The 12,572-nt window shown below is 38.3% G+C and overlaps 1 protein-coding gene across 1 annotated transcript in view; it reads left to right on the plus strand.

The window, feature by feature from the left end:
• The window catches only part of LOC306885127 (protein phosphatase 3 catalytic subunit alpha), a 180,950-nt gene that overhangs the window by 148,579 nt on the left and 19,799 nt on the right, over positions 1 to 12,572 (plus strand). Inside the window, exons 9-10 of the mRNA XM_079441472.1 lie at positions 2,644 to 2,769; positions 2,853 to 2,924. Of these exons, the coding sequence (XP_079297598.1) occupies positions 2,644 to 2,769; positions 2,853 to 2,924 (198 nt within the window). The remainder of the gene's footprint in view (positions 1 to 2,643; positions 2,770 to 2,852; positions 2,925 to 12,572) is intronic.

Here is a 12,572-nt window from a genome sequence, read left to right on the forward strand (position 1 = left end):
CCATGGACTCAAGAAGCTGTAACTTCACTGCTGCTGAAACCAATGCACTACTAGAGGGTGTTCGGTGCCATTATGGAACAATAGTGGGAAGTTTTAATTCTGCTAAGGATACCAACAAAAAGAAAAATGATGTTTGGATTTTAATCGCAGAAAATGTGAATGCCATAGGGTCTGGCCAGAGGAGGACCACAGACCAAATCAAATTGCGGTGGAAGAATCTTAAGGCCAGGGCAACAAAGGACCATGCTGAAGCCAAAAACCCACAAACAGGCAACAAGCCATTTAAGAGGGGAGATTACACAGATGTGGTCCTCGACATCATTGGAGGTGAGAAGTCGCAAGCTCTCCATGGTATTCAAGGTGTTGTAGGGGATGGCGAGCCTTGGATTGAGGAGGAGGAGGAGAATCTGCCAGTTCCTCCTGAGGCTGATCCAGAGAGCGTATTTATATTGAATCTCAGCTCTGTTCCTGAGGAAGAAGCTGGATCCTCATTGGTTGAGCCAGTGGTAGTTGCCACAGGATCTCAGAGGAAAGGCTTGTAGCGCCCTTCATCAAACAAAGATGATGATTACAAGGCACTTCTGCAAAAAGAGACTGAATGGGCAGAAGCACAGCTTCGTCTGGCAGAGGAACAACTGACTGCAGCAAACCAAGGCCATACTTGAGATCCGCCTCCTAAAGGCTACGCTCAGACAAGCTGGTCTCTCCACATCAGATGAGGAAGTCTGAAATTATTGTGGAGTATTTGACATTAAGTCTTTTTTTTTAATTCAATACATCTATATTTGAAACTTGTTATAAATATCCTCAATGTACAGTGTTTGTGTTGTAGGTCTCAGATGAGCGGACTGCTGGAAGAGGATGGGGTGGGGTTTTTCTTGTTTTTAGGTTTTTTTAAATGTGTGTGTTTTCATTTCAAATAAAAATAAACTTATATTGACCCCACACTGGCTAGTCTACTTGTTGCTCTTTACATATCTATAGTTCTACATTGTGATTTCCTATCCTGTTTGAGCACTGGTTATCCAGATTTGGTGATTCTGAAAAGTTCCTATCCGGATCAGATTGATCCAATCCGATGTTGCTTTGAAAAACTGGCTCAAAAGTAAGATGGATTACGTGATCACGGATCGCAAAAAAAAGGATTACTAAATCCGGATCAATTTGATCCAGATTAAACCTTTTGAAAAACCGGGCCCAGGAGACGTGGTTGGATCTAGATCCAACTCCTCCCACCTTACATATACCTAAACCTACCCGTCTCCACCCCCTGATCCCTAACCCACCCATCCCCACCCCTAAACCTACCCTCTCCATCCCCTATAGATGTAGATCCAACCCCTGAATCTTTGTTCTGCAGTGAGGGGCTACTGTAATTTTCTTGAAAAAAAATAATTTTTGCTCTTTACTTAGTTATTTTAATAAGACTGTTAATTAGACGTTTGTGTTTGGAGGGGAGTTAAGTGTTTCTGTCATGCACAGCCTCTGCTGTTTATGTGGGAGGACTTTAAGGTCAGCTTTTATGAAGACATTTATGGTGTGGACGTAATTATAGACTAAAGAATATTTTATGTAATTAACATATTGCATTTTTTGATGTTTTGTGATGTTCCACTAGGAAGTGAATGACATTTAAGGGTCTTTTATGCCTGGTATTTGACATAATTGACACCAGCTAGCTTTGCACTCCATGTTTGACGACCTGCTATTCTCAGACACCGCTAAGAAAATGGGACAGGAAAGTCCCCCTCCATGAGTTGTAATGCATGGTGTTGTCTTTCGACAGATCTAGAGCACAAACACGTGGGTCTCCATAGGAAATAAGGCACCTTCAGGAAGTTTTCATGAAAATACACAAAAGGAGATAAAAGTAAAAATTCATATTCTGATATGTATTCATTCCAAGTCTATTATAGGTCCCAGGGGAATATTTATTAAATTATTTTCTAATTGTTAAATGAATTTCACTTTAAAACTGTTTAGGAAACTTCTTACCATACCTTCAGCATTTATCTTCACAATAGTGTCAGTGAAGTGCATGCTTGAGATAAAATACAAGATATTATGGGTGAAGAAAAATCTAAGAAATCTTGCTTGTATAGAATATTTTTATTGTTTATAATTTCCAATCAAGCTGCTAATTTTGTTCAAAAGTCAAGCAGGATAAATTGTGTATTTAAACATCTAGCAAGACAAAAGAACTGGCAGTTTTATTCTATAACTGTTTTATGTCATTTACTCCATCATCATTACCACCACAGAATTTTATCAATCACAATAAATCATTTGAAATGTGGTGAAAATGACACTGGGTTTTTTTGTTGTTGATTTTTAGATAAATGAATTCCAGTAGTGCATGATCTCCTCAGTTGGATATTTTAGTGGACAAATTAAAACTAGTGAGCATGTGAAAATGCAGGCAACTGTTAGAAGGGAGAAATTTCACATGGTGGCCTCTAAATTGAGATAATATACCCTTTGAGGAAAACTGACCATTTAAACAGATGCTTTTGAGTGTGTATTGCTCATCTGAGACAATGTTGAGTTCTGATGTAAGTTATGACAGAATCCATTATATTACTTTCCCACATTTTATACTGTCTCTTTTTATGCTTTCTCTTCTTTCTTATCTTTCTTTTACAGCTGCTGTCCTGAAATATGAGAATAATGTCATGAACATTCGGCAGTTTAACTGTTCTCCTCATCCTTACTGGCTGCCTAACTTCATGGATGTCTTCACTTGGTCCTTGCCTTTTGTTGGGGAGAAAGGTAAACCATTTGCCCACGATAGCTTTTATGTGGCATAAAATCTTCAGTACGTACAGCAAATAAAATCTCTCTTGTTGCTGCAGTGACTGAGATGCTAGTGAATGTCTTGAGCATCTGCTCCAATGATGAGCTGACCACGGATGAAGAGATAGATGGTAAGGAATTCAGACTTGCACAAGCACTCATGTAATCATCCAACATTTCTATAGCTGTAAGAAGAGGTTTGAAAATAAAGTGCATGGTGATTTTCACAAGGAGGCACCCTCAATCTTTCTGGGGCTCTATTCACAAAACATCTTAAAATCCCCCTGTAGTGAAATCAAGTTTTTTGTGTTGTTTATTTTTCTATGTAGTGTTTTTAATTTTCTTTTAGACAAACCATGTGCCAATCCATTAATCAACACCATTGCTGAGCATTTTTTCCTTAAAACTGTAGTTTCCCAATGGCAGTCCCAGAAACGTTTACTACGTCACAAAATTCAATAACCAATCACGTCAAGGGAGTGATTCCTAGAATATCCCTCTCTCCATTTATACAAACGCGGGGCGCATGGAGATCATAGCATAGAGACTGCATGCAAAATATACCAGTAGGTTACCAGCACAAAACCAAAAATAAAATAGAGCCCATGAAGCCATGGTTTAACGTGAATTTAGAACTGCTAACGTGAATAATAACCGTAAAAGCAGCAGTGTAAAAGTAGCACGGAGTCAGACCCACCTCTCCAGCATTGGCGGCCGCACTTCACTCGCATTTGCTCGCGGGTGCAAATTAAGAATCACAAACTTGGCTGCATTCGAGTCTTCAAGGCATGTCAAATTGTAACGACTGTTACAGTATCCACTATAGTTTTCCGCTAATTAAAACATAGTTTTATCAGTCATTATACATGGATCAGGAGGCCCTAGCTGGTGTGACTGAGTGGAGGTGAGGCTAATTTGCATATTCATAGATCCAGGTATAGTAAATGAGGCAAGGGTGTAGAGTTACATTGAAGCTATTTTAAGGCATGAGAAAATAATTTTCACAAGAAAAAAGATTAAAATATGTAATTTTGATGATCAAATATGAGTTTCAAGGGATAAAATTTCTGACTAGAGGTGGACTTTAAGGCTAAAATTAGCTCCTAACTTGCCAATTTAGTAAAAAAGTCTTTAAAATAATAGGCATGTCAGTCCTATTTTAGGACTCATAATTTTTTTTTTAAATCGGCTCCAAAATCATCGTCAGTTGATAACGAGTCTGTGTTCGCGCTGTAATGGCTGCAGGCCGGATGGCTGTTTCGTCTGAATTGGATTTTCTATGCAAGTTATGTTCCTGTGTTGACTGTGCTCTATGCTGAGGTTTTTGTCTGTTCTCACACTGCACTCTCGTTCAGGAGCGTAGTGTGAGGACTATTTTTTTTCTCCTCTCTTTCCTCATGTTGTGCTGTATTCTCTTCTTTATTGCATTTCGTTGCCTTGTACCTACATGTGCAATGACAATAAATTGAATCCAATCCAATCCAATCCAATCCAAAATGTATGAAAAGTTAGGGGTAGTCAAGATGACTCCTAAGTCACTAAGACACAAACAATCATAATATGGCTCTCACCTCAGATCATTTTAGAAACATTTCACAATAATTTATTTTTATTTTAATTCATGTACAAGTTGGGTAAGAAGTAACAACTGTCCAGTTTGATTTTCTTTTACTTTTGCACAACGTCATACTATCAGCCATGATTGTTCTAGCCTGTTAATTAAAAAGCTGTTTATATCTACTTATTATTTACAAGATGCAGACGTGTAAGAGGTTGAATTTAGCCGAACATGTACTTCTTTAATAAGTGACACTTAAACTGCTTTTAAAACAGTGTTTCTCAACTGGTGGGTCATGAGACCTTTCTGAGGGGGTCGCGGAGTGTACGGTCAATGAAACAAAATCAACAACAAAAAACGTAATTTAAATGTTTTTCTGATGCGGGACTTTTCATTTAAAGCCATTGACACTTCTGTCAGATGCAGTTTAAAAGAGTGCCTGAGAAAAACGAGCTGTCCCAATTCAGTATCTGCGGTCAGATAATATGTTGATAGGCTTAATGTCAGTGTCATAATCCTGTCCTGCCAGATGTTATATCGCACTTGTAGTGCGATATCGCACTCTTCAATAGCACGCGCGAACGTGGCGCCACGCTGTAACTTCACTAAAGCGCACAAACTATACAATCATGAAACGCGTGAAATAATAGTGCAGTACCGATAAATCACATAACTGGTACTGCGTGTGTTACCTGGGAAGGATTTGCATGAACACATGATATTCATTCTATTCGGGAGCAGTTTCAATGTTTCATTAACAGTTCTAGTTTTGTATATTCACCATGGTAACGGTTGTTTCCATAACCCAAAAATACCATGTTATTTTCATTATGTGTCATTTTGTGTGTTTAAATGACTGTGGTGGCTCATATCAACTTAATTGTATTAACAAAAATTTGTTTGGGACTGCTATTTACCCTTATCTTATAGGCTGTTTATTCAGTAGTCATATGGCCACACCCATATGACCCTGTAGCCCAATACTGGTTGCCCACTGAAGCTAAGCAGGGTTGACCTGGATGGGAGACCTCCTGGGATAACTAGGTTGCTGTTGGAAGAGGTGTTAGTGAGGCCAGCAGGGGGTGCTCACTCTGTGGTCTGTGTGGGTCCTAACGCCCCAGCATAGTGATGGGGACAATATACTGTCAAAAAGCAATTAGGATGAGACGTTAAACCGAGGACCCGGCTCTCTGTGGTCATTAAACATCCCATGGCACTTCTCGTAAAGAGTAGTCCATGCCAAATCCCCTCCACTGGCCCTTGTCAATCATGGCCTCCTAATAATCCCTATACACTTGATTGGCTCTGTGACTCTCTCTCCTCTCCACCTGTAGCTGGTGTGTGGTGAGCACAGTGGCGCCGTTGTACTGTGGCTGCCATCACATCATCCAGGTGGATGCTGCACACTGGTGGTGGTTGAGGAGAGACCCCCTCATGATTTTAAAGTGCTTTGGGTGTACAGCAATACACAATAAAAGCGCTATATAAGTGCCTCATTCATCTGCGTGTTACGCGCTACTGTCTGTAGCCTATGTGTGTGTGCGTTACAGTGCAGCAGCGCATTAGATTAGAACGGCGATTAACTTACCTGTACAATAAGCGGTTTGAAACGTGCATTCTCCTGTTCAATTTTGAGCATCCAGTAATCTAATCACACATGTCTTGTGAAGCTCTTTCAGAGTATGAATTAATTTATAATTTGAACTGTTTAGAAACGGAGCGTAAATGTGGATTTATTTTCCTGTTGCGCCCTCTATAGGACCAGCGACTAGTCGACGTCAAGCCAAAAGCGTCATGTAAATAAATGAAATCCGATAACTAGATCCGATAAAGTGTGCTTGCTGGTAAATCAATCAATCAGTCTGATTTATCTGAGATTCATCTTCTTTCCGAGTGCAAGTGATTGCAGCTTTAAACTGCAGTGACTCTCTCAGCATGTGTTATGCTCATTACGTCATCATTTGCGAACATGTCTTCGCCGGTCTGGAAGTTTTTCTCGGTGGCAGAGGAGGACAATGCTATTGCTATTTCCAACGCATGTTCAGAAAGGATTCCGAAAGGAGGAAAAAAGGCATCAAGTAGGGTTGTGACAGTGAGGAAATTTCCCCACTGGTTAATCGACATGCGTCAACACCTTACCGGTAACACCTCGGTTGATGGGGGGTGGACGTTGTTTGAGTCTTCTCTCTTTTCCTCGCTTTCCTTCGGTTTTAAATAGCTTGTAAGCTCTGTGCGCATTTATTTTCACTTTCAAATTAGTGGCAATTCTGCGTCAAGCAGTTGTTTGTTTTTAGTTCGCTTGAGTTTTCTCACTTTCCTTTGCTTAAAAAGCTTGTAAAAGCACAGTGCGTATTTTATTTTCACTTTTAAATTAACGGCAATTCGGCATCAATTGCTTGAATTCAATTCAATTGAATTGAATTCAATTCAAGCAACAACAAAATACAACATAGAACATATAGCTAATTTTTATTAACAAAACAAATAAAAATACACCATGCTATATGCCTAATATAAAATAACAGATAACTTACAAATTTTAAATATGCATGGTAGGCCTATACAAAACTGAAAATCAGTAAAGACTGAGGAACAATTAATTATAAAACGTAGAACGTTTATCAACGGTGGTGATGGCGCAGTGGATAAGACACATGCCTTTGGTGTGTGAGACCCGGGTTCGAATCCACTGTGAGACACCAATGTGTCCCTGAGCAAGACACTTAACCCCTAGTTGCTCCAGAGGCGTGCGACCTCTGACATATATGGCAATTGTAAGTCGCTTTGGATAAAAGCGTCAGCTAAATGAATAAATGTAAATGTATTAGTGAGATGGAAAGTTTTGAGGCACGGACTGCATACACCTTGATGTAAAATAATGGGAAAAATATCACAGTTTAAATAAAATAAAAATCAGCAAAAACTGTGGAACCAAATAGGCTAAATGAGAAACGTATGTTTAAAAAATAAATAAATAAATAGACCTTCCAATATCACCTTCGATAAATGGCAGGTCAACAGGCTTTTCAAAATCCAAAAATATTTTTAAAACAGGCGCTTTTACATTTCGTTTTGAAACTCTTCTGCCATCGTCTTGTCTTTTTCACCTCACTCTTGTCAGTCAGCTCGACTCACTCTCCTCAGTTGATCAATGAAATCTGATCTGTGATGTGCGACTGTCGTTCGTTTGGTGTGCTGCATTGAGCAGCCGCGTTCAGTTTTAATTGTAGTGCCTGTTCTCTAACTGAACTAAATGATTTTTATTACTATTAAAAAAATCTAAATGACAGTGAGTGATGGTGCTGCGGTGGGCAAGTGATAACCGGTGTTGCGACTTTTATAACCTTGGTATGAGGATGCATTTTATTTTTTTTTATCGGTTAAAATTTTTCATATCGTCCATCCCTATATATATATAGGCTATAGTGGGTCGCGGCTTGATGAACATGAGAAAACGTGGGTCCCAAGGCCAAACCAGTTAAGAACCACTGATTTAAAACCTTATTTGAATATGGCAACATTTTTATTTTAAAATATTTATCTTTAAAATGTCAACATGATACCTCGCTCTACAATATTTCTATTATTAAATCACTGACAGAGACCCATCCCCGTCAGCCAACCACTGTGGACATAATTAGTAAGCTTGTTGAAATCATCATTCCTTAGCAAAAGCAAAGTCCTTTTAAGGTAAGTCATGTCAATTGGCGGCCATCTTAGAAACACCTCTCGGGCATTTAAAAGCAAACCATATAGACACACTATTCGACCGTTCCAGGCATGTAGATATCTTGAATCTTGAATAAAACTCTTGAATCTAGATGCGGCCGCCATCTTGGAACGCTTTTTTGACATCACTCAAAAAGTGATGACATCACCATAATAATCTATGAATATTAAAATATGCGACACTTGAGTCTTAAAATCTTTTCAACTATGTATTTTTTGACAAGGTTAGAGAAGGTATTTGACCGCTAAATTGTGCAGTGCAAATTAAAACAAAACAGACTCTAGAGAATTAATTTGGGTAATTTAAGATTTTAGATTATACCTGATACCACACACACACACACAACCAAAATACTTTTAACAGTTATACATGCGTATAACTTGCAGTTTTAGATGCGCACAATCAACTTGCGCTCATGGTTTCGCAGCATAGATATGAATACGTAGATTGCAGACGCATCTACGTGCTTGGAGCGGTCGAATGGGGAATCTATACAGATCTATGGTCAGCATACTATTCCAAAATGGCGGACATCTTATGTATCGCGGCCATAGAAACAGTCGATAATGAGGCATCTACGTATATATATCTATGAGTGCAACTCCTATCTCTTTGATTGAGGAAAGATCAAATTCTCCAAAACTGTTCACTAAGCTTACGATTAAATTTCATATCTGAAATCACCAAAGAAATCTGACAACAACTGTGTCAACAAATGTAGTTTCTTTTGCTCAAACAGCATTAAAAGTGTCTTATTTCTGAGGCTAGACTAGCCAGTGCACATACACAGTTCTAAGCACATGTCTCAGAAGGCTGAATGTTTCTATAGCAACCGGGACTTGTAACGGCAGCTGCAGTGATGCGCTGACTTTACCGATTAGCAAGTTGACCCTTACGCAAAGAGCTTGATTGACAGGCGATCTGACCAATCAGAACGCAGAGATTATGTGTCGCCGCTGCTATCTGCCATCTTGCCCGACAGCTACAGCCTTGTTTCCATAGAAATACATGTGATAATGGGATAAAAAAACTTTTTCATTTATAGCTAAATATAAATAAGTGTGGAGGATTAAGCTGTGCTGTTGTTGGCTGCCATGGTAAAGGCAATAAGCTGAGGTATTCATTTAAAGTACTTGTTTTGCGTACCAGAAAATCTGTCATGTCCAGCACTGTATGCATGGCTTGCAACGCTAAAGTTAAATGCTGAGTGTTAAATAATAAAATGATATGTTAAAACGTGTGCTCTTATCATTCTGTGGACAAAATCCCGTGAACCTCGCCCTGAATGGGAGCTTTATATGCACATGTGCACTCATCTGTTTTCAATGCAGCTAACCTCGCGTCACTTCATGTCATCTTCATACTCAGTAAACTATGACAGGTCCTTTACTGCAAAAAGACGGTCACTGCGACATCCTAAATTGATGAATCTATGGCGCTATGTATGGTTTTTTTATAGGTTAAAATAATTTTTTATAGGTTTCACGTTATATGGTCGCTTCACGTGTTTGAACTGAGGCATATTGAAGAGCTACAAAAAGGTATTAATTGTTTGAATTTCTTTTAAAATGACTCAGTTTAAAAGCTGAGGGTCCTGAGACCTTGTTTCATATCAGAAGTAACCTGCTGTCTTCTCTGTCGGTGTGTTGTCAGTTTCCTCTTTGCTCTGCGATGTATTTTCCACTGCGTGAGAACACGTGTGTAGTGTGAGAGTGGCATTGTTTGTCGGTCATGGCAACAGTAACTAAGGGTGGGCAGGTTTTGCAAATGGTCAATTGGCTCTTTTATTTTTTATTTTTATTTTATTTATTTAGGGCTTTCTCCGCTTGAGTATCCATATTGAGTGTTGCATTTTCCCCATTCAAAACTATATGAGTGACACATTTTGGGTACTCTATAGTCTTTGGTAAAAGCTGGTCTCAAGCAAGTAAGCCTGATTCTTTTATTATCACCATGTTGGAGAAGAGTTTTGTCTGTGAGCACTACAACTGACTGTTCGCAAAACCCACGCAACCTTAGTTACTGTTACCATGACCGACAAACAATGCTGCTCTCACACTACACAGCACGCTCTCACGCAAAAATACATCGCAGAGCAAAGAGGAAACTGACAACACACCGACAGAGAAGACAGAGCAGGTTACTTCTGATATGAAACAAGGTCTCAGGACCCTCAGCTTTTAAACCGAGTAATTTTTAAAGAAATTCAAACAATAAATACTGTTTTGTGGCTCTTCAGTGTGTCATGACAGTATTGCTGTATTGCCTCAGTTCAAACATGTGAGCCAATCGTCTTTACATATTTACATAAAGCAAGAAATGAACATAAATAAATATCAGAATTTTATATTTCAACCGTGGAACACACCATTTTTCAAGTTTAAGTCCACCAAAATTAATCTACTCTTCTGTCTGATTTGCTGGAAGGGATACAGCTGCAGCTACTGGGCATGAGCATTAACATATATTCCGAACCAACAATATCACGTGAAACCTGTGAAAATGGTTTTAAAAAGTACATAGCACCATAGTTTCATCACTTCATCACATAGTGTCGCAGTGACCGTCTTTTTGCAGTAAAGTACCTGTCATAGTTTAATGAGTGGGACATGAAGCATCACGTTAACCACTTGCATTGAAAACAGATGAGCACACATGTGCATACAGCTGCTGATCGGGGCGAAGTTCATGGGAGTTTGTCCACAGAATGATAAGAGCACACGTTTTAACATATTATTTTATTATTTAACACTCAGTATTTAATTTAAGTGCTGCAAGCCATGCATACAGTGCCGGACATGACTGGTACGCAAAACTAATTTAAAGGAATACCTCAGCTTATTTCCGTTACCGTGGCAGCCGACAACAGCACAGCTTAATCCTCGCACATTTTTATATTTAGTTATGTTGAAAACGTTTCAATTAAGTCAATCTTTTTTACCCCGTTTTAACATGTATTTCTATGGAGACAGGCCGTAGCTGTCGGGCAAAATGGCTGATAGCAGCGGCGGTGCATAATATCCACGTTCTGATTGGTCAGATCGCCTGTCAATCAAGCTCTTTACGAACGGTCAGTTGTTCTTCAATTAATGTGCTGTCATTTATAATGGTAAAAGTGTAAATTAAATTATAGACAGTAGCTAGCTGATGTTTAAATCTTGTGCAGACCATACCAACGTAATGTTAGACCAGAGGTGGGCAAACTGTGGCCCGTGGGCCATATACGGCCATATAATGCTGGGTACACACTAAAAGATTTTTAAAATCTTATAAGATCTTCAAAATGTGAGAGACCACAAACATGAGGACAAAAAAATACTAGATTTAACCATTTTGCTTCTATAGTGTGTGGTGTGCCACGATGTGACAAAGATAGCACACCACACACCAACAGATTTTGAACCAGAGTCTCGACTGTGAACACGGGAAATCTCACAGAATCTCTGGAGACTTGAGAATAAACAATTTTTTTTTCTTCTTTTTTTGTTATTGCAATTTTAGAACAAAGAACATACAAGGGCAATAACCTATAAATTACATCAAATACAATAATAAACAAAAAAAACAATAATAAATTAATTAATTCAATTAAATTGAAAAGGAAAAGCAATAAGAAAATTACATTTCCTTAAACGAGTATAAATAATTACAAATTATTCAAAGAATAGATTTAAGGCTTTAACACTAGAACCGCCAGAGGTCGCTGTATAGCTAAAAGCGCCAGCGGGTAAATTTTACCCACACGCATGGCAACTGTTTTTATATGGCTAAAGAACATATTTCATTGTATTATGCCACTGTCTTCACAAAGAAGTGTCTAGAGTCATGAAATGATTATGTCTAGTCGTCAACTATATTTTTACCCTGCTGTTTTATGTTCAAGACTTTTTAATGCAGCCTACACTAATCCATTATGGTCAGTAAGATAACAGTAAGATAACTCGAAAATTAGAAGGTAGTAAATATTTGGGTGGTGTAATATTATAATACAATGTCATTAATCAATATATTACTTATTAATAGACAATAATGAGCAATAACACGTTGTTTAGGATGATGCTATGACAAATTAAAGCACACAGCTTAACCTTAATTTGTTTAGTTATATAATTTATAATTTGAATAAGAGAACAACACCAATAAACTTCGGGTAATCAAAAATGTTTTATTCATTACATCATATATTGGAGTTTTAATTTTTTTTATTCAGTAAACAGCCAGACTAGAATAAATAGCAACACAATAGCAAACAATAAACGATATGGCAAGACAAAAATGAAATAATAAAACCAAAGTTTGACCAATTATGAGTAACCTTAGGCTAAAACATCTAAATATGATGTCTGGATCACTGTCAGATGAGCCGTCAGATGCTAAGCCGACCCAGACGCATAACTTAACCATCAGACTCTCCATCACTCGTGTCATTTAGTGTTTCTAATACCTACCTTCCATAAACCGCCTTCTTTTAGTCATTTTTACATATTTTAT

Source organism: Barbus barbus (assembly GCF_936440315.1).
Source record: "Barbus barbus genome assembly, chromosome: 2".
Taxonomy (NCBI): Eukaryota; Metazoa; Chordata; class Actinopteri; order Cypriniformes; family Cyprinidae; genus Barbus; species Barbus barbus.